General features: G+C 35.3%; 1 protein-coding gene across 2 annotated transcripts in view; it reads left to right on the top strand.

Moving 5' to 3' along the window:
• The window catches only part of LOC150109134 (deformed epidermal autoregulatory factor 1 homolog), a 118730-nt gene that overhangs the window by 5010 nt on the left and 90077 nt on the right, over positions 1 to 23643 (top strand). Inside the window, exon 2 of one of the 2 annotated variants that reach the window (XM_090411721.1) lies at positions 4623 to 4828. In XM_090411721.1, coding sequence (XP_090267847.1) covers positions 4623 to 4828 — 206 coding nt within the window. Of the gene's footprint in view, positions 1 to 4622; positions 4838 to 23643 lie in introns of both variants that reach the window. The other variant, XM_090411720.1, reaches the window with a different exon arrangement.

The following is a 23643-nucleotide window of genomic DNA, read 5'->3' as shown; positions in this document are numbered from 1 at the left end:
TAACTGCTGCCTTTTTTTTTTTTTTTTTTTTTTTTTTTTTTCCCCCGTTAGAGGGCGCCAAAAATAGGACTTTAGATCTTTTGTCTTTCTGCAATTATATTGTTTCACTCACTCACTGTCGCGTTTACATGTGTGTTGTGCTCTGATGATGCTGAGTTGAAAATCGGCGAAATATTAGCGTTAATAAAACATCCTTGTTGATAAAAGTGTTTGTGGTGTTGTTAATACCGTGAAAAATAAGTCATGAAGAACATCCAGTAGTATGACAACAAACAAAAATGCTCCACATAGATTTTTTCTCTAGAGCATTCAAGAGAATCAGCTGAAATGATGGAACATCCTTATACAGTGCAACAAAATAAAACAAGGCATGATTATACGTTAGTTTGTCTTCACTAATTCATCACAACATGCTCAGATCTACTAGTAGTATACAGCAATCCACAAACGAGCAGCCAGCAGGATAGTGATTGCATGCTTTCCATTGTTATTTATGTTCAAATATTTTTCACTAGAGTTGAAGTGAAATAAAATAATTTCTTGAAACTAGTTGAGAAAATAACAAAAATTGTTTCTTATTCTATGTGATACTTTATCATCATCAAATTCCTGACATGTACCCTTTAGGGGTGTACAGGATATGATAGCACTACATGAAGAACTTACATCATTACTAACTTCCTGTCAACATTTATCCAACATGCTATGAGATGTTATGCAGTTTTTGTGTTCCTAGAATGTAGCATCAAGTAGCCATTATTAGCAGACAGTCCAGTATAAGGAGGGTAATGAAGAACCTCCTAGTTTCAGTAAGTGAGATGCTGTTGAGTCAGACTGGCTATGGACCAGGTGCCTATCATGATGCAATCCAACTGCAGTAAATATATATGTTGACATGTAGATGGCAGTACACAAACTATGTAATGTGATTTGATTTGGAATACAGAGTACAGCAAACATATCAACATCATCTGCACTTCTTAGCTGATGAGAACTTTCAGAATCAATGAGTCTGATCTGTCCATATTTGAATTCCTTGCACCACAGATTATCACCAAGCATGACAAATATTTCATGCCATATACAGAAGCCACATACAAAGAAATATTGGCTGATATGAAATTCTGGAAATATACGAAGTGCACAACACTTGTTTGTTCCTCTGACGATCACAAGAGAGATACTGTTTGGAATACTATAAACAGCTAGTGCATGACAGCCACATGTTAGATTCCTCTGACAATCACAAGAGAGATTGTTATAATACTGTTTGGAATACTATAAACAGCAAGTGCATGATAGCCACATGTTAGAAAAAAAGTTATGAAAAATGTTAAGAATTTATTTTAATTTGTATAGCAGATTTTCAGTTTACCCCCATAATTAAGATCATCTTTGTCATCATCAAATTCCTGACATGCATCCTCAAGGAGTGTACAGGATATTATGATAGTACTACATGAAGAACTTACATCATCACTAACTTCCTATCAACATTTTTCCTCAAAATCAATCTGTTATCTCTCAAGACTCCAACATTATCAGAGCTTATATTTCTGTCTTCTAAGGCAATTTTTACTGCATCAATCCACCTACATCTTGGTCTTCCTCTGGGTCTTTTTTCTGCCAACCTGGCTGACAGAATGTTCTGTCATTATGTTCTGCTAATCTTTCCTTTTCCCATTCTGTTTAAATGACCACTTCAGATTAGCTCTGCTAACACATGCCTGAATGCTAACAATGTCAAGTTCTTTTCTAACATCCTTGTTTTTAATATGATATTGCCATTGATGCCATTTCTGTTCACACTCCCTAATCTTTCTTAGGACTCTCATATCTGCAGTCTCTAGTCTTTGGTCAAGTGTTTTATTTCTAACCCAGCTATCAGACCCATAAGTTAAGATTGGCTTGAACACTGTCTTGTATACAGCTAATTTAGTGTTTTGACTAATTTCTCTCTTATTCCATATAAATTTATTCAGTTGACTTCCTACCATACTAGCTTTGTTGATTCTGTTGTCTATTTCCATATTTAATTTACCATCTTCACTAAAACTCATGCCTAAGTAGCTGAAATGTTTTACTTGTTCTATAGGTTCTCCATTCACAATGCAATTGATATTTTCAATGCTTCTGCCTATTTTCATTGTCTTTGTCTTGTTATTGCTGGCCTTCATACCATATCTATTACAACAGTTATTCAATTTAGTCAGGGAATCTTGCTGACTTGTACCAGATTTATTTAGAAGTATACCATCATCTGCATGAAGTAAAGAGCTAAGATTAACATCTCCAATTTTGATATCAGGTTTAATACCACTTTCCTTCATAATGTGATCCATATAGATAATGAATAACAGAGGGGATAATGTACATCCTTGTCTGATACCGGATTTAACATTAAACCATCTTCCTCTACTTCAATTCTAACTGCTGACTTACAACTCAAATAAAGACTAAGAACAGAAAAGCATTTTGAATAGCTTTTCTCTTTGTACCTTGTCATATGCCTTTTCCAGATCTACAAAACTTAAATACCGATCTTTGTTATATTCCCATGATTTCTCAACTATTTGTCGTAAAGTGAAAATATGAACCTGACAGTCTCTATTTGGCCTGAATCCAGCTTGTTCTTCACCACGCTTCCCATCCACAATCTTTCTTAAATATTTCTCAGGTATACTTGCATATATCTTACCAGGAACAATCAGTAGGGAAATACCTCTGTAATTCTCACATTCAGTTTTATTTCCCTTTTTATATATGGGTACTATGAGAGCTCTACTCCAATCATTTGGAATTCTTTCCTCTATCCAGGCCTTCTGAACTATGCAGCACTGTAAGACTTTTCTACCTCCATACTTGAGCATTTCTGGTCGAATGTCATCTATTCCTGCTGCCTTTCCACATTTCAGGCTTTTAGTACGTCACGTATGGATATATATTCCTGATTGCATGCCTGTTGAGTGTTTTTTTTACCATTTTGCTGTCACTGCTTGTTTCATTTAGCAATTTTTCAAAGTACTTACTTTGCTTGGAGAGTGGTGAATGAGGTGGAATAAGCTGCCAGTGTCTGTTGTAGGGGTCACGACTGTGAGTAAGTTTAAAGCAAAGTATGATAGATCCTGTGTGGATGCTGAATAGTTGTTCTTGACATGATGTTTAGGCCCTCTCTCGATGAGTCTAAGGACTCCTTGGAGTTGCCCGTAATAATAATACATTAATGATATCTTTTTCTCCAGTTTTGATGTCACCTTTATCATCTTTAATTCCTTTTGCAACACTCTTTTCTCCATTTCTGAGCTTTTTCAACAACCTGCAGAATATCTTGCTACCTTCTTGATATTTATTTTCTATGTACCACAGTATTCTGATGATTTTTGTTTAGCTAGTTTTACAGTGTTTAGCTTTCTTACCATTTGTCTCTGTATTCTCTAAGAGCACAAGCTGACTTATTGCCAGGAACTTTTAAATGTTTTCATCTTTTCCTTCACTGCCTCTTTAATTTAATGTGTTCACCATGGAGTTCTGATTTTTCTATCCTTGCAAACAACCTTTTGTATTGTTATGGATGTTGACTCTTGATTGAAAGAGGAAAGAGTAATGTGTTTGGACATTGAGACCAAATGGAAAACACATCTACAAAAGAGGATGTCAAGAGAGTGCTTTTAAAGTTGCCCATGAAAAGTTGGCTGGAGGAATCCTCAGCATTATATTTTGTCTTTTTGTAAAGTTTATTCGTTCAACAGAAATAGCAGGAATGATGGCAAAGGAAAGAGATTAATGATATCAAGAAGAAAAACATTTTTTGTTTTTTAAGTGTTAAGATGTTATTTAAGGGATTGTTGGTAAACAGTGAGCTGATGCAAAGCTGAACAATATATCAGACATATTTAGAATTAAATTTTTGATATAAGTTTTAAATGGGTAGCTTTTAATGTAAGACATAGAGCTCTTATTCTGCTTATATTTTTTCTCACACATCCCATAACATTGGGTGGGATAAGAATTCCTTGCTTTAATTGAAGAAAATTTTACTTCTTGCAACATAAAGGAATCTACTATGGTAATCTTTTCACAATGCACACCCAATAGTAATTAAGGATTAATATTGTGTTATATTTGGAAATTGTTTATCAGATCTTTTCATACGTTGGACTTCATCTTTTCACTCCACCATCTGCACATGCTGCTGAACAATAGCTAACTCATGCCACTTCACAAACTCCACATAGTTTCGGTATAATATAAATTTTGTAACAGTCCCTACATAGTTTGTTTTGGTAATATTATAATTTTTGCTTGCCATATTGCATTTATTTATATATATTTTATATAATGCAAGCTGTAGTAGCAAAACTAGTAGGTTTCATTGTGTTTGTAGTTATTCATGACCAAATAAAACTTTTTTTTTCCTGACATATATTAGTAATCATAGGAGTGTGTGGTGTGCTGATTATATTGCATTGTCTGACATATGTGCATGTTAAGAATTTCAGTCAATGCTGTGATTAAATATTATCACATATTAAATATTATTAAAAACTTACAAGCTTTTACAAGAAATTAACTATTCACAGATTTTTTTTTTTTCTTTACATATTTTACTTTGTTTTATGTAGGAGGACGTGGTAGATGTATAAAAGTAGAGGATGCATGGTGCACACCTTCTGAATTTGAAGCACTGTGTGGACGAGGAAATAGTAAAGATTGGAAAAGAAGCATTCGCTATGCAGGAAGAACTCTTCAGTGTTTAATAGAAGAAAACATCATTCAGCCACATGCAACATCTTGTACTTGTTCCGCTTGTTGTGATAACACTATGGTGGTAAGTGAGGTAGTATCGGATGCAATCTCTGGGAAACATCTTTTTTCTTTCCTTCTAATTTAATTTTTTTTTCAGTTAGATTTATAAATAAATAGTTAGATTAATAAATAGATCTAGAAAATATGTACTCCATTTAAAATACAGCACTTTACTAGTTATCCAATCCTGATGGAATTTTAAGGTCAGATATTAAATTAGTTTACATTATTACTAATCTGTCTACAGTTTTCTTTCAAATGAGTCTATTACTTGTCAACACTCCAGTAGTGTCATATATAATGTTTTGGTGTTCTAGGGCACTACATACTGTTCAGTGGTCTTCCTCTAAGTCTTTTTCTTGTCATCCTGGGAAAAAAAAAATTATTTTGCTGTTTGTCTTTCATTCTGTCTAAGTGTCATACCGCCTTAGATTAGCTCTTCTCACACATTTCTGAATGCTAACAATGTCAAGTCCCTTCCTAATATCTTCATTTTTAATATGATTCTGTCATTGATGCTATCTGTTCACTCCCCTAATATTTCTCTGAACTCCCATATCTGTGGTCTCTAGTTTTTGATCAAGTGCTTTATTTCTAACACAACTCTCAGATCCATAGCTTAAAACTGGCTTGAAAACTGTCTTGTAATTTAGTATTTTGGCTGATTTCTTCTCTTATTCCATTTAAATTTATTCAATGCTCTTCACCATACCAGCTTTGTTTATTCTGTTCTCTTTTTATATATTTAATTTGCTGTCTTCATTAAAAGCTGTATCTAAATAGGCTGAAATGTTTTACTTCTTATATATGTTACCACTAAAGTGCAGAAATCAGTTATTCTGCAGATTATCTAGGTATTGTGCAGATTAACTACGGTGATCCGTTAATGTGCGGAAAATTGTTTCATTTCTCAAATTACCTAGGTAATCTGCACATTACCTACTAGGAACTCGTTAAAGTGAAAATAAGATCTTTGCTGGAACAACAGCAACGTTTCTGTATGTTTAAATTAAGATAATGTTATTTATTTATTTTTTGATATTTAAAGAATCAAGTTAATACAATCAAACAATCAACAAATTAGTTGATAGAATCAATCATCAATCAATTAATATAATACAAGGAATCAAACGGTTTAAAATATTATTACAATTAAGAAAAAAAACATATGATAAAATTATGTTTACTTATTAAAAACCAAACTAAAAGTGGAGGGAGAGGGGGGAAGGAGTAGGGAAAGGAAATGAGAGAAACAAACTTTTGAACTTTAACGATACGGAAGCCGTTAATGTGCACATTACCTAGGTAAAATGTGGAAAACACTTGATTCCGCACGTTAACGGAGCAAATCGGTTAATCTGCAGATTAGCTAGATAATGTGCACATTAACGGTTTTCGCACTTTAGCGGTAACATATACACTAGTGCAGTGTTTCTCAAACTTCAGATATCCGCGTACCCCTTCTTAAATTTTCATTATTAACAAGTACCCCCTAATTAATTAATTAAAAATAAATTAATTAAAAATTAATTAATTAAAATTACTAAATTAATTAAAAATATTAATTAAAATTAAATATCTATTTTATTTGAATTTATATGTTCATGTAAATAAAAAATATAATTTATTTTTAAATTTTGGTTCTCTAGAGATGTCAGACAACACTCGTCAATTTCATTTGATCCAGATGCAATATCAGCGTTTTCTTGTTGCTTACAGCTACTTGTATTTGCTATATTGCACTCTTTTGGAGGTTTTATAAATCTAATCTTTAACGAATGATCCATACGTAAGAATTTGAAAGCTAAAAAAAAATACTGTATTTAATCAAATATAACTCTAACTTTTTTCCCAAAATTAAAGCTAAAAAATCGTGTTGCGAGATATGTGCGAGAATTTTTGGAAACTAAAGTTTTCAGGAAAAAACTGAAAATGGTGCGACTTACCAAGAAGCTCCTACTCGCTATCACTACTTTTGGCATCGAGAACAGTTTCTTTGTGTGCATTGTCAAAGTCATCTACCCAAATAGCGTCATCCTCTTTCCCATTATTTCAAGCAAAAATTACCAGTAATTTACAAGACTTGAGACACGTAGAGCAGCGAAGAACTGCATATGACTAGTGCGGTATTAACAAAAGATCGTACAAACCAAAGACAAATTAGCATTTCAACAGTTGAGTTGAATGCTAATTCCCTTCAACTGAATTCCATAATATCTGAAAAACACATTCACTATATATTTCTTAGTTTTAACACGTTAACGACGGGGGTGGTGTCAAGCAAAACCATATGTTGGAGAGGGGATGTGATTCATTAGTGCCGTTTTATCCTGGTTGTCTCTAATTGCACTGTTTGTTGAAAAATATGACTCCTTTAATTATGCATAGCCGAAAATTGCCATGTATCCCCCTAATGACCTTTCACGTATCCCCCCCCCCCGAGGGATACATGTACCACACTGCACTAGTGGAAACCTTTTGGAAAAAGTGTATTTTTGAGGTTTGATGGTGTTGGATTCTGAATATATATAGATTAGAGTAATTATTATTTTCTTCAGAATCCAACATGATCTTCCATCACAAAGGCTAGACTTGTAAATATTATTTAATGTAAACAACTTATTTTACATTTTAATATTCATATAACTACTTTAATTTTGTCTAATATCTAATTATTTAATCAAAGATATATGTATTAATAATGAAAAGACTGTATTAAATATTATTAAGCTATTTTAGTTATCACTATGTTAATATTATAAGAACTTCTATTTGATAATTTAACTGCGCATTAATTGAAATATAAATATTCTTTATTTATTCCTGTTTGTGAAAGTTTAACGTTATGCAATACCTCAATTTTATTATATTTTGTTTTGTTGTCATGGAAACGTATGTAAGTGAACGAGCACGTTTTTGGAACAGAACGTAGGGAGAAAGCTGAAAGTTTACTTAAAAGTATGTTATGATAGGTTTCACGGTATAAAAGAACACGGATGGTTAAGCAAATAACTATTTATTAACTTAAAAGCTAATATTTCGCTGGTCTTATATCCAGCATCTTCAGAGCACACAACACAAAGTTTGTTACAAAGGCAAGACAACCACAATCCGGTGTAACAGTGGGGACAGTATAAGTGATTGCAGCGTGCAACACAAGACTAAAGTCCTAATATGGTGCCATCTAGGTTAAAAAAAAAAATTCCAAGTTTTGAAATAGTAGTCCAAATGATAAAAAATAAAAGTAATAAATATTAATTTGGTCTTAGGATGACTGTCTCCCAAATCTTTGGTAGATTTATACAGCCATACTTGTTAAGGTTTGGGGTATGTTTCAAGGCTTCTGTTGATTCCAGGAACAACCTCTCTGACTTGTAGAAGCTTCTGTGCATTACTTTTGTTTCTTTCCAATTGATCCTGTGTGCAGGGGTATCCAGAGCATGGTCTGCCAGACCCGACTTACCATAGCGAAAGTGTCGGATATATTTTTTGTGTTCACTGAGGCGGATGTCCACATTTCTTCCTGTCTGTCCGTAGTAGGCTTGATGGCAAGAGCAGGGCACTTCATAGACACCAGGATGTGATAAAGGAGTGCATTTGTCCTTGGGTGAACGGATGAGAGTTGCTAATTTTTTATAAGGTTTAAATACTGTGCGTAATTGGTGTTTGTTAAGCACCCTAGATATCTTTTCAGATGTGCCTTTAATGTATGGGATGGCGATTGTTTTGTTGTAGTCTTCTGTGGTAGATAGAGGGGATTTATGGGTAGCATTTAGTATGTTATCTATTTTACGGGGATTATAACCATTATTTAAGAAGGTTTGACGTAGGTGAGAAAGTTCAGCAGTGAGAGCACTGTCATTGGAACAGATTGCTCTAGCTCTATGGGTTAGTGTTTTTAAGATACCATATTGTTGAGAAGGGTAGTGGTGTGATTGTTTGTGTAAGTATCTCCCTGTATGTGTGGGTTTTCTGTAAACAGAAAATGATAAGGTACCTTCTGGAAGACGTGTGATCAGTGTGTCCAAGAAAGGCAGGCAGTCATTGGCTTCTAGTTCCATTGTAAAGTGGATTTTAAGATGTTGGCTATTTAGGTGCACTAAAAATGTATTCAATGTGTCTGGGCCATGTGGCCAAATGGCAAACACATCGTCAACATAGCGTAGCCAGAGGCTAGGTTTGAGAGTGGCTGTGTTGATAGCTAATTTTTCCAGACGTTCTATGTAGAAGTTGGCTAAGGGGGGAGAAAGAGGTGAACCCATAGCTATGGGTTCACCTCTGTTTACAGAAAATCCACACATACAGGGAGATACTTACACAATCAATCACACCACCCCCCCTTCTCAACAATATGGTATCTTAAAAACACTAACCCATAGAGCCAGAGCAATCTGTTCCAATGACAGTGCTCTCACTGCTGAACTTTCTCACCTACGTCAAACCTTCTTAAACAATGGTTATAATCCCCGTAAAATAGATAACATACTAAATGCTACCCATAAATCCCCTCTATCTACCACAGAAGACTACAACAAAACAATCGCCATCCCATACATTAAAGGCACATCTGAAAAGATATCTAGGGTGCTTAACAAACACCAATTACGCACAGTATTTAAACCTTATAAAAAATTAGCAACTCTCATCCGTTCACCCAAGGACAAATGCACTCCTTTATCACATCCTGGTGTCTATGAAGTGCCCTGTTCTTGCCATCAAGCCTACTATGGACAGACAGGAAGAAATGTAGACATCTGCCTCAGTGAACACAAAAAATATATCCAACACTTTTGTTATGGTAAGTCGGGTCTGGCAGACCATGCTCTGGATATCCCTGCACACAGGATCAATTGGAAAGAAACAAAAGTAATGCACAGAAGCTTCTACAAGTCAGAGAGGTTGTTCCTGGAATCAACAGAAGCCTTGAAACATACCCCAAACCTTAACAAGTATGGCTGTATAAATCTACCAAAGATTTGGGAGACAGTCATCCTAAGACCAAATTAATATTTATTACTTTTATTTTTTATCATTTGGACTACTATTTCAAAACTTGGAAATTTTTTTTTTAACCTAGATGGCACCATATTAGGACTTTAGTCTTGTGTTGCATGCTGCAATCACTTATACTGTCCCCACTGTTACACCGGATTGTGGTTGTTTTGCCTTTGTAACAAACTTTGTGTTGTGTGCTCTGAAGATGCTGGATATAAGACCAGCGAAATATTAGCTTTTAAGTTAATAAATAGTTATTTGCTTAACCATCTGTGTTCTTTTATACCGTGAAACCTATCATGACATGTCTGACGAACACATAAGCCTATCCACGCGTTACTAAAAAGTAATTAGTTAAAGAGATCACGAGAAGAATTTAGGCGGGAAAAACGGATATAAAAAGCGAGGAACTGGAAAAAGAAAAGCATTAGAGATTTATTAGAGAGGGATTGGCATTAGGTTGGAATCGGGCATTCGGCAATCACAGTGCGATAATAGCGAGTCGGCAAGTCACTCAAGCAACTAAATAAAGTCTACAAGTTGAGAAGCAGTTAGCTAATAAGTTTCTGAATAAAGCAACGGAAGATAGCTGAGTGACTACTGAATGACTAGCGATAGTTTAGTTGAGATTTATTTTCAGGGCCGACCTTTCAAGGACACACTGAAACGTGAAGCATAGTAAGAAGTAACTAGAGAATAAATAGAGGCAACAGGGTTGTGTTTAATGATAGCGGTGTTTAGAATTATAGTGCCTAAAGAATTATTTGAATGCCGGAGGAATGAACATCTGTACATATAAAACCCCAAGTTAAAGAATTATTGTGTATTGCCCTAATTCAAGAGTAATCAGTAGTGCTTCATACAAGAACATTTGATTATATGTATTGTGCCCGTAAATTAATTCAGTTAATGCTAGAAGATTTATTTTAATAAGTGCTGTTTATTGTTAAAAGTGTTTACAGTTATAAAAAGTGTTTGTGTGTATGTTGATGAAGGAAGAAGATTAACGGTAAGATTATTCCAACTTTAATAATTCTATACAGAGAAGTGTGCGAGTTTCATCCTAGAAATTCCCTATACTAACAGTAACTGTTGCGGAGAATTAACTGAAGTGTAAAATTAAAAGTGTTTGTTTGTAAAGAGGTGTTACTGAAATTTTTATTGTATTTAAAACTTAAAGAACTATGAGATATTGATGTGAATGATCATTAAGGAACTTTATTAAATAGCTAAAAGGAACTGTGAGAAGACTGTATTACAGATAACAGAATTACCATTGTCTGAGTTTGCATGACTTTATTATCATAAGGGCTGAAGTGTTTATAATAACTTATTTAGTATTTTGATCTTAAGTGTATAATTTGTGATTTTAAAATTAAATGTTTGTTTTTGTTTATCTAAAGTTGTATTTTGCCTGAATCTCTTTTACTGCACCATTCATAAAATATTCGAACCAAAGCGGACAAATTAAGTAAGTTAAATATACTCGGCCAGTATATATAATAACATCATATAAAAGAGGATAGTTGTGAGTTGGTTTTTCTTCAATTCTTGAACTAATTCAGATATAGAGTGGCACAGTCTATAAATATAAATTTTCTCTATATTGAATTAGAAATCAACTAGCAACTTATCAATTAGTTAAGAACATCGTAATTGTAATCATTTCGGATCCAAAGTATAGATTAAGAACAAGTAGGATCCAACAATGGCTCATAACAACACTTTTTTTGTTGTAATACCATAAAATTATATATCAATGTAAAGATAATTTAATCAAGAATCTAATGCAATAACTTTTATGAAGGATTTTTTTATTAGAACAGCATTATAAAGAAGAAAAGTGAAACACACAGAAAAAATGAGATATACAAAAATTCTCACAATGTGAGTTAATACTTAGTTGGGTAACCTTTAACGTTAATTACAGCCTTACAACACCTTCCCACGGAGTGAACCAAGTTTTTTAGTTCTGCAGCTGGCTGTTATAATGTGAAACCAAGATTGAATTATTGCCTCTATTAATTGGGTTTTATTGGTGGGTTGCTTCTGACTAACAAGTTTCTTTAGTTGGCTCCATAGATTTTCGATTGGGTTAAGGTCTGGACTATTCCCAGGCCATTCCAGTAGTGGAATATGATTATCTTGAAACCACTTTTTGCACCCAGCAGCAACATGACATGGAGCTGAATCCTGTTGAAATATAAATGCTTCATTATCTTAGAAAAGATCACATGCGGAATGCTTCAGTTTGGGCTCAAGTATTTCATTTATGTATTTTTGGGCATTTATATTCCATTAATCATGCAATTTTTGCCCACACCTTTTGATGTCATACAACCCCAGATCATAACACTAAGTGGGTGTTTCATGGTAGGTGTAATACAGGATGCTAATCTTCTCCTATTCTTCTCCTTACATATTTTATGCCATCACTACCAAACGGAGATTTATATATTTTTGGGCATTTATATTCCATTAATCATGCAATTTTTGCCCACACCTTTTGATGTCATACAACCCCAGATCATAACACTAAGTGGGTGTTTCATGGTAGGTGTAATACAGGATGCTAATCTTCTCCTTACATATTTTATGCCATCACTACCAAACGGAGATTTATGTATTTTTGGGCATTTATATTCCATTAATCATGCAATTTTTGCCCACACCTTTTGATGTCATACAACCCCAGATCATAACACTAAGTGAGTGTTTCATGGTAGGTGTAATACAGGATGCTAATCTTCTCCTTACATATTTTATGCCATCACTACCAAACGGAGATTTATGTATTTTTGGGCATTTATATTCCATTAATCATGCAATTTTTGCCCACACCTTTTGATGTCATACAACCCCAGATCATAACACTAAGTGGGTGTTTCATGGCAGGTGTAATACAGGATGCTAATCTTCTCCTATTCTTCTCCTTACATATTTTATGCCATCACTACCAAACGGAGATTTTGGTCTCATCACTCCAAATAACACCGTCCCACTGTCCAGTTAACATGGGTTTTAACCTAGTTTAATCTTTTCAACCTTTGTTTGAGAGATAAAAATTGCTTTTTTCGTGGAATTCTAGCATTTAGACTAAATTCCTGCAGTCGGTGCCAAACAGTCCTTGCACTCAACTTCACATTGTATTGCAACATTTCATTTTGTATACACCCAGGTGATTTTCTTCTGTCATGTAGGCACAGTCTCTCAATTCTTCTATCATCACTTGCTGTTGTGCACCTTTTCCTGCCTTTACCAGTCTGGTTTTGTAGTGACCTAGGACAATTGAATTTTACGTGACTAATATTTTGCCATGTATATATTTCTTCGTTCGGAAAGTCAAATTCATAATTATTTTCTTACCTAAAGTCTTTTTTTTTCTGTGTGTGTTTTTTTCTGTAATTTTTTTTTTTTTTTTGATTATTTTATCACACTTTTGAAATGAACATCTGAAATGGATTAAAAAGCTGATCATGTGATCAGCTTGTGATTTTTCATATGTATGAATAAGATAAAAAAAAATTCTGAAATATGAAATTTCTTGTAGCTCCTATTTTAAGATAATATGTTGTAGATTAGCTAAACTTCTTGAAATGCAGTTGCACCAATATTAACTAATCCTTAAGAACCACAAATATATTAATTTTAAACTATATTAATTTAAGTTTTTTTTTTTTGAAGATTAAAAAAAAAAACTTTGATTGGATAAATATGGAAACATATCTGAATGTTTCCATATTTATCCATATTTTCCATAGTTGTCATGTAGCAAAAATATAATAAACTATGTTTCATGACATCTAATATTTTATCCAAGTTACATGGATATCAGTTTTCCCACTTTTCTTTTTTTATAATATTTAATAGTTAAAGGTGTTTTTTCACGGAACTTGGGATGGGGCCAAAATTGATAATTAAAAAAGAAAAGTGGGAAAACTGATATCCATGCAACTTGGATAAAATATTAGATGTCATGAAACATAGTTTATTATATTTTTGCTACATGACAACTCCATAGTCCTAGGAATCATCATGGGAGGCCACCGAACACTGTACTAATCTATCCAAAAAATGAAATTTCCTAGATGTATGATGTTATACATTATGGGGGGGGGTCACTACCCAGACCATTTTTTACATTATGAAAAGATTTTTTTTTAATGTTTGTGTATGTTCTCTGGCTGTTTTGCCTTTTTTGCAGGAGAAATAAAACTTGGTGTTTCATTTGAAAAATCCCTGATCCTAACCATGACTCTCACCTTCAACTGAAAAAAGTCTATAATAAAGTCTATATATATAAAGTAATTACTAAATAAAGAGCCAAAAGGCTTCATTTCAGCAATGTAATATTACATAAGCAAAGTAGATATTAAATCCAACATTATTTCAAAGCTGAATGCTGAAGGTTAACTTATGAAACTATGAAAGTTTCGTAAGTTGACCTGAGAGCTTACAAGAATACAATCCTCGACATCCCCGAGTTGCCATAGCTTGCACTACTTAGAAGACATGAGTGCTCCCCAAGCCTCCATATATTTGTCTTTTATTAATTCATTTAATAAAGGTTTCACTGGCCTGACAGCTGTTTTGAATTTGTAGAAACTATGAAAGTTTCTGTAAACATTCGGCTTTGAAATAATGTTGGATTTAATATCTACTTTGCTTATGTAATTTTACATAGCCTAAACGAAGTCTTTTGACTCTTTATTTAGTAATTACTTTTATGCACCGACTGAGAGTTCACTTACGAAAAATACATTTCTCTGACATTTTGATTTCCTTGGTATCAAAAGAGAATTTTTGCTCTCTTAAGGTTTCTGCTTGGTCTCTGAAGAGAACCAACCAGTTTGAAACAGCTGTCAGGCAAGTGAAACCTTTATCAAATGGACTAATAAAAGTGAATACCTGGATGCTTGGGCAACGCCCAAGTAGCCCACGTCTTCTAAATAGCCCAAGCTTAGGCAACTTTGGGATGCTGAGGATTGTATTCTTGTAAGTTCTCAGCCCAACTTACGAAACTTTCATAGTTTCTACAGACATTCAGCTTTGTTGAATTTAATATACTTTGCTTATGTAAGTCTATATACAGATTCTTCACATTAAGATGAAAATGGAACTATGGTCTTTTCTAACTGAAGGGTGCATGTCATGTTCTTCCAGCTGCACTATGGTAGTGTTTTATTCATATTTCTGCTATCATTATCATCCATTACATCAACTTGTTGAAAGTTTTTCCACTTGGTTATATTATAAATTAAAGATGCCAAGAAATTATATTCTTGGTTTCATCCTTTATCCAAGTGTAAGCAAACAAAGTTTGTGCATGAAGTAACTTCATGACTGGGCAACTCATATATAGAGGCTAATGACTTCACATAAATTGACTTAGTATCCCATAATGCAAAACACATATCCTTAAACCTTTTGGCTACTTGTATATGGAAATATGACTACACTATCTGGTAGCCTTACAATTAATAGATAATATCAGCAGGAATATACAATCACTCCTTGAGGGAAGGGGATTTTCTTGCTTATATCAAGGCCATTACAACAAACCAGATCAAATACCTTAAAGTATTTGAATCTAGTTTGGCATTGTAAATAAGCTTCCTTCTTATGGTCAGACTGGTGCTTTTTTTGCAGCTACATTGAACATTCTCTCTGTACAATATGCATGATGATGGACTGATGTGTTCAGCCTCAGGCTTTGAAACTAATTTTTTTTTAAAAATCTATTTCCCACCCATGAAAAGCTTCAAATGATTGTTTACACCATGCATGGGTAATAAATGGCCAAACCATTTCTGGCTTCCAAGATGATGGTCTTGCACTGGGCATTGAAAATCATTTTCCACTTATCAAAGACATTACATACCAGTGTGGAATTAGAATACATAGCCTCTATAAGTGAAGTTGCCATTCCACTCAACCAATCAGGCTGGCTGTAATATCACTTCATTTAATAGGACTTTCTGCATAGATTATAAATTAGAGTGGAAATAGTTTACATATAGTTTAGCATCTGTTCTGCAAAATCTGATTCTAATGACTGTCCTACAGCATAAATATTGAAGCACTTTTTCTTTGCCAACGTATATCCCTTTTCAATAGCTGTGAAACTTGAATAATGATTAGTGTTTTGTTCATGTTGTCTTGACCTACACTATCTAATCAAAAACATCAGTATATCCCTTCATAGTTGTGGATATGGCTATATACATTGCAATCATGGTTTATACAAGTATTAAAGGAAACACACACGTATTGTAATTCTCATAGACAAACATTAACGGTAAAATGGCTGTGCAATCATAGGATGCCACCTTTTGCAACAACTCAATTTGGGAAATTTCTGCCCTGTTGCAGCTGCCATGATGAACTGTAGGTGATGTTATTGTGAAGTGGAAATGCCTATGAGCAACAATAATGCCAACCTGGTTGTTATGTTGTTGTTGTTATGTGTCATCCAGTCATTTTCGACTATTGGTGATCTTGTGCACAAAGGTTCTCCATCTCACTCAGCCTCTTGTCCTTTCTTTCAATAATTGTAAGTTCAAGTTGGTAAGATTTTTTGTGTTGTCCATTCAACTCTTGTGATCTCCCTCTTCTCATTCTCTCAATCTTCCCTAACATAACAGTCTTTTCCATTGATTCATCAGCTCGCATAATATGTCTAAAGTACATCAACTTCTGTTTAGAGATTGCCTCCAAGGAGCATTTTGTCCTTATATTCTATAAAACCTTCTTAGTGATTCTTACAGTCCATGTGATTCTTTATAGTCTCCTCCACATCCATAATTCAAATGAATTGATTCTGAATGGCCTTGCATCTCTATCTTTGATAATTTTTTGTCAGGTTTAACATAGCTTTTTTTCCCATGACTATCCTTTTAATTTCATTGTCACATTTACCATCATTTCTGATTCTGGACCCAAGTAAATCTTAACTTTCAATAATTTCTATTTATCTACCTCTATTATAAATTCATTTAAATTGCCAGAAGCAATCACTTTTGTTTTGTTGATGCTTAAATTAAGCCCAGCTTTGTTGCTTTCTCTCTTAACCAATAGAATCACTCCATATCTTCCTTAGTTTCTGCTATGAGGTTTTTATCGCTGCATATCTTAAATTATTTATTTGCCTGCAACCCGTCTTAATTCAAGCTGGATCTTTTTAAGTTTGTCAGATAGGGTGACAGTATACAACCATGCTGCACCCCTTTTTCTACTTGAACACTGTCTATTTCTCCAAAGACTGTTTTTACTTAAGCTTCTTGGTTGTCATGCAGCTCTCTTATCCAAGAGGATTAGCTGCTCTGGTGTTCCCATTGATTTCATTACAATCCACAGTCTGTTATGATCCACGCAATCAAAAGCTTTCTTATAATCAATAAAATAGATACTTCCTTCTGAAATTCACTTGTTCTTTTCATAATCCATCTCATGTTTACTGTTTGGTCTTTAGTTCATCTGCTTCTCCTGAAGCCTGCCTGTTATTGTGGCATTTGTCTATTCACATATGGCTCCAGCCTTTGTTGGATCACTTTCTGTATAACTTTACTTGCCTGTGAAATTAAAGTGATGGTTCTATAATTCTCACAATCTCTGGGATTTGATTTTTTTTTGGAATTGGGATGAATACTGATGTTTTCCAATCTCTAGGCCAGTATATAATATATCAGTCAATATATTCACTATTTCATCTCCAGCTGCTCGCAATAATTTCACTGACACTCCATCAGCTTCAGTAGCTTTTCCTTTTGGTAGCTGTTCCCTTGCTGATAGCACTTCACTTTTCATTATCATGGGTCCTTCAACAAATTCTCTCCTTTCAAATTCTCAAATTATCTTTCTGGTACAAATCCTCTACTTACTATTTCCATCTTTTCTTCACTGCTTCTTCCATCACACATTTTCCCAAATTACTTTGTACAACTCTTAATCTAGGGATAAACTTCCCTATAACATTATTTATTTTTCTAAATACCGTATTTACTCAAATATAACTCGCCCTTGTGTATATCTCACAACCTGATTTTACTTTACAAAAAAAAATAAAAAAAATTAAATGTTTCACACATAGTTTGCACATGAAAAAAGTTTAAAACTTTAAGAAATGGATAGTGAATGTTGTTATGGCAATTTTAGATATTTTGGAATTCGGTTGAAGAGAATCAGAATTTCATCTCAAACAATCGGCTTGCCTTTGTTGTTGAGTCACGTGATCTTTTCAGGAATTTGATGATAATGGTAATGACTCTCTACCATACCAGCTTTGCTTATTCTGTTATCTATTTCAATATTATTTGTTCTATATGTTTACCATTTAGAATGCACCTGATGTTTTCATCGTTCTTGCATGCTTTTGTAGCGTTTCCATTTTTATTGCTTATTTTTGTACCATATTTGTTATAGCATTTATTTAGTTTAGTTAAGGAATTGTACTGGATTTATTTACGACATCGATCTGCATCAAGTAAAGAGCTGAGATTAACATCTCTAATTTTGATATGAGACAAAATGCTATTTTCCTTCATATTATTAGATACATGTATATAAATAACAGTGGAGATTATGTGCATTCTTGTCTCATACTCGATTCTGTCAAACCATGTTATACCTTCTTTAATTCTAATGGCTGACCAATGACTAAAACAAACTCAGGTCCACTCAATCAAAAGACAGTGATGGTACAAAAAGATGAATTTATTTAAGATCATTAGTAACATCATTTCATCTTTTTTATATCATCATTATCTCTTGGTTGATTGGACCTGAGTTTGCTTGAGTCATAAGTTGGCCAAAAACAACCTCATTTTTGTTGATAACATAGAATTGCAAAATGTTTTTTTTTAATTAATTAATTTTTTAATGATTGTGTTAATCATTTTCATACTTATTTATTTTTTCCAGTTCGTCAAGCTGTTTCATCAAATGGAATGTACTTAGAAGTAACAGTAAATTTCTTTTCTTTCTCAAGAACTTATGGTTCATTTATTATTGGTTCATAAATCTTATGAATTGTCCATTTAAAAATAATGAACTTAGGTCTTGGGAAAGGAATGAAATTTGCTCTTACTCCTAAGTTTATTCTAATGTTTGTCTTATGTTCAACATTGAATGAGGCATCCACAATCTTACTATTAAAACAGCCACTGCCTTAAGATTTTAAGTTGTGTGTCTTATATAAATCACTTGGTTGCTGAAAAATACTTTAACAAGCAGAGACAAACAAGTTATTGTTCCTCTGTATCGAGCCTTGGTAATGTAAAAATTTGATGCAGCAAGAAAAATTTCTTGCATAACAAGTACATCGAGTTTTTACAGATAGGCAAAAAATACCTGTAAATAATGTTTTCCTTTAGCATTCAGTATTGTATGTAGCATGTGTACAACCCAACGGGAATTAGCTATCTCTTTGAAAAACAAAAGATGTAAAATTGTCAAGGCTAAAGGAAACGCCCTACAGTCGGAAAGCTGTTTGAAATTTTGTTTACAAGTTCGACCCTAAGTAACTTCAAGGTCAATGCAGAAAGGGGGGGGCAAGATTCAAACTAATGTTCCGCTAGCCGACATAATCTGATTAGAACATGAAGATGGAGAATGAAGGGGATTGGTGAAAGTTCCAGAACCTGGAATCACATGATAACTTAAGGGGTTCGCATAAGTGCACGTGGGTGAAAAAACTGAACCCAGGGTTTCGGAACTGAGGAGGATATAAGACAGAAAAAAAAAGAGGACGAGAGTGGGATGACATAGTATGAGTTGAGAGTGAAGCCCTGACATGCCGAGGAGAAAGCCGAAGGTCTAAAGGGAGAAATGCCGCATGCTGTCATAGCCCAGAAGCGAAGATGACCAGGGGACGAACAACCAAGGAGCAGCCGAACTTGTCCGTGAACAATTTCGTTCTACTGAGTCCGTGAAGGGCCCCAACAAATCACGACACTTCACCAGCGTGTTTAGTATGGTCCTGCAAGCTGACCTGATGAGTTGCCGGTAATCCAATGATTTAGAAGGAAAGAAAACCAAGAAAATGAAGATCATGCTGCAACACACCTCACAACGCATATCTCCACACAGGAATTGCAAGAAACACTCAATCTAGATCAGATAAAAAAGCCTGATAGTGAGAGAACAAAAAAAATCATGAGGAGGAAGTTGAAAGGAAGATACAGCAGATAGAAAGGGAAATAAGGGAAAGTAATAAAAGGACGCAAGTGGGCCTAAGAAAGGGGGACTAAAATAAAAAGAGGTTTGGAGCCGTTTCGAAGAACAGGCATGAAGGAGGAGGAAGAAAATCATGAGGAGGAAGTGAAAGGAAGATACAGCAGATAGAAAGGGAAATAAGGGAAAGTAATAAAAGGACACAAGTGGGCCTAAGAAAGGGGGACTAAAATAAAAAGAGGTTTGGAGCCGTTTCGAAGAACAGGCATGAAATCGTTAAAGAAAACATCGATAGTAAACCAAAGGGAGTCTGCAAGGATAAGCATGAGTGATATTAATTGTTAAGCGTACACGGAACAACTCGGGGGCAGAAAGAGTCACTTATGACTGTGCATGGCCTAATACAAGATACAGCATGTGAAGTTCTCCTAGACACAGGAGCCCATGTATCTGTTATCTCTTGGCCACTATTTTTGAAACTAAAAAGTGTAATCCCCGACCAAGTCGTTGAGTTAGCCAATCCAATTAAACTTACAGGAGTGGTGAAAACAGAGCTCCATACTACAACAAAGCTAGTGGTGGTCATTGCGCTGCCCGGATTTCAGTTAAACCTATTTCATGAACTAATCTTTCTCCCAGAAACAACCAGCACAACCGACCACATAATCTTAGGCGTTGACTTCCTAAGTAAATATCGTTTCTCATGCAATTTTGCCACAGGCACAGAGTCTCTGTGTGGCGTAGAACTCAAAAGTGATCCCAGCCTTGGGGGGGGGCACGACATTGACAAGAAAGTGAGACAAGTATAGCGCTCGAAATAAAGGCAGCAAGGCAGCTGATTGGAAGAGCGAATTAATTAGAAATGCCATGCATCAGACTGATAATGTGGAAGAAAGGAGAATGATTGAAGAGTTTCTACTCACAACCATCAAAAAATATAATATGGTCTTTACTGAGGAAATCACCTCATTGTCCTGCACGGAGCTGGTGGAGCATACCGTTCAGATCACCACAAATGAGCCTGTCCACATTAAACAATATCAAACACCGATCAACCAAATGGAGGTACTACAAGTTATGCTACAGGAATATGAGAAGGCAGGAATAATCGAGAAATCAAGCTCACAATGGAACAGCCCTTATATACTAGTACGGAAACCGAATGGCGGTCTCAGATTCGTTCTGGACCTGAGGGAAGTGAACATGATCACTAGACCTATTGATTTCCCTTTATGTAAGATTGAGGAGCTGCTGATAGGACTTGCGAATGCAAAATACTTCTCGAAACTTGATTTGAACTCAGGTTATTATCAAATCCCTCTAAGAAAGGAGGACAGGAAGTATTTTGCGTTTGCAACAAAATGGCAAAAGTATCAACTGTGTCAGCTCTCACAGGGTGCAAGAAACTCTGCCATGTCCTTTCAGTCTCTAATGAATTCAGTCCTTGCCGGTATTCTAGGAAAAGGTGTCATTTGTTTTCAAGATGACCTACTGGTTTATTCACAAGATCTACTTACTCATAAGGAAATACTAAAGGCTGTATTTGAGAGATTGCGCCAGGCCAAACTCTCTTTAAAATATTCCAAGTGTCAGTTCTTTTTGAGGGAGGTGGAATACCTGGGTCACAAAGTGAGTGAGCATTAAATAATCCCCCACACATGTGCCATCCTGGAAGCAAAGATCCCTAGAACAGTAAGGTAAATCCGGTGGTATATAGGGATGATAAATTTTTATAGAAAATTTATTCCTAATTGCTCTGTGTTAATTGAACCCATTGTTAAACTGATGAAGAAAGGGGTAAAATTTAAGTGGAATGATGAACAGCAAAGTACCTACGATGCTCTGAATCTAGAGCTAATGAGGTCCCCAGTCCTTTCTTACCCCAAATTTGGGGAGATTTTTTTTCTTTCGGTGGATGCCTCTCATGATACCATTGCCTCGGTGTTAAAACAAAAGCATGGAGACGACTTCAGGCCTATAGCCTTCGTCAGTAGAAAACTCTCGTCCTCCGAGCTGAACTATTCGGTAATAGAGGAGGCTCTGGCAATAGTATTCTCATTTAGAAAGTTCAGATACCTGCTACTAGGACAAAACATAATACTATGGTCAGATCACCAGCCTTTGTCCTTCCTATCCTCAATGAAAGATAAAAACCAGAGGATTATCAGGTGGACCCTGGAACTCCAAGAATACAATATTGATATGCAATACATCCCCGGGAAGAAAAATGTGGTGGCAGATTATTTATCTAGATCTCTTAGACCAAACAATGGAAATGATGAGCTGAGTAATACCTATGAAATTCCTAGTCCCATACACAACATCGAGAAACTAGAAGAAAGCCTAATGGAGAACAAAAATAAACCCCTGCCCATCTTCAATCATGGCAGAAAAATCTCATCATACAGCCCAGAGAAAGGATCCAATGTGGAGCACAATATATGATAAGGTTAAGAAGAAGGAGCCACTGCCACGCAAAGTTTCCTTCCTGAAACCTTACACGTAAATGATGATGGGCTTCTGTTATCCAAACAGAAGGAAATGGGTAGGTGGAGAGACAAAATACTAGTCCCAGCAGTCATGATTTTATGGGTACTCCACTCATTCCATAACTCTGATCTGGCAGGGCACCAGGGGTTTGAGCGCACGTGGCAACGTATATCCGATCGATATTTGTGGAAGGGAATGAGGAGGGATGTAGTGTCATATACCTCCTCCTGCCACATCTGTCAAAAGAAGGCCAGTTTTAGAGGAAAGGCTCGTGTGCAACCATTCCCTGCTGCTGTCCAACCCTTTCAAGCAGTAGCCGTGGACATAATCGGACCCCTTCCCACCACACAGAAGGGGAAACAAATATATATTCTAGTAGCAATCGACATGTTCACCAGATTCCCCGAAGCGGTGGCAATGAAGGATCAAACCACTCAGACTACAAATTCCTGAAGTTGATAGTGTCTAGATACGGAACACCTCAAACACTCCTGTCTGACCAGGGAGCAAACTTCACTGCAGAAATAATGCTGCAGCTATGCAAAACACTTAAAATAAAGAAGATTTTTACTACCCCCTATCACCCCCAAGGGAACGGAATGTGTGAGTGGCTTAATAAAACCCTAAAGCACACATTAGCCAAACTTGCTAACAACAAAGTGACAAGTTGGGATACCTATTTGCCACAAACTCTGTTCTCCTGCAGAACCGCCATCCATTCAGCAATTAGAGAAAGTTTGGTGGTAGTCCTTTACGGATTTGATCTTTCCCTGTGATTTAAGACACACCCATGTTGACTCCGGCTTCACGGATATAGACGAGTATTTAAACGACTTGATCGAGAGAAATAAAATCACTCATGACTTGATAATGGAGGCAAGCAGACTTAGCTCGCAGAAAACCAGAGAATATATAAACAGGCTCAGAAAATATAAGGAGCTGATCCTGGACAACTTATTCCTCCTAGAGCAAAGGTCAATTCAGGGGAAAGGAGGAAAATTTGGTAAAAGCGCTCTGGGTCCCTACAAGATTTTAGAAAAGACATCCCCAGTGAACTTTAAGATTGCGACGTAAAGGACCTTGAAAGAATCACAGTCGTATTTTCTGATAGGATAAAACTGTACAACAGGAGAAGTGACAGACTTGTGTGTTTGGGCGATTCCTTGAACTCTTTATTAGAAA

The sequence above is a fragment of the Typopeltis vanoorti genome, chromosome 2 (assembly GCF_054136105.1).
Source record: "Typopeltis vanoorti isolate ZY-2024b chromosome 2, IOZ_Tvanoo_1.0, whole genome shotgun sequence".
Classification (NCBI taxonomy): domain Eukaryota; kingdom Metazoa; phylum Arthropoda; class Arachnida; order Uropygi; family Thelyphonidae; genus Typopeltis; species Typopeltis vanoorti.
The sequence above is the reverse complement of the archived record's forward strand: the minus strand, read 5'-3'. Positions and strand labels throughout refer to the sequence as shown.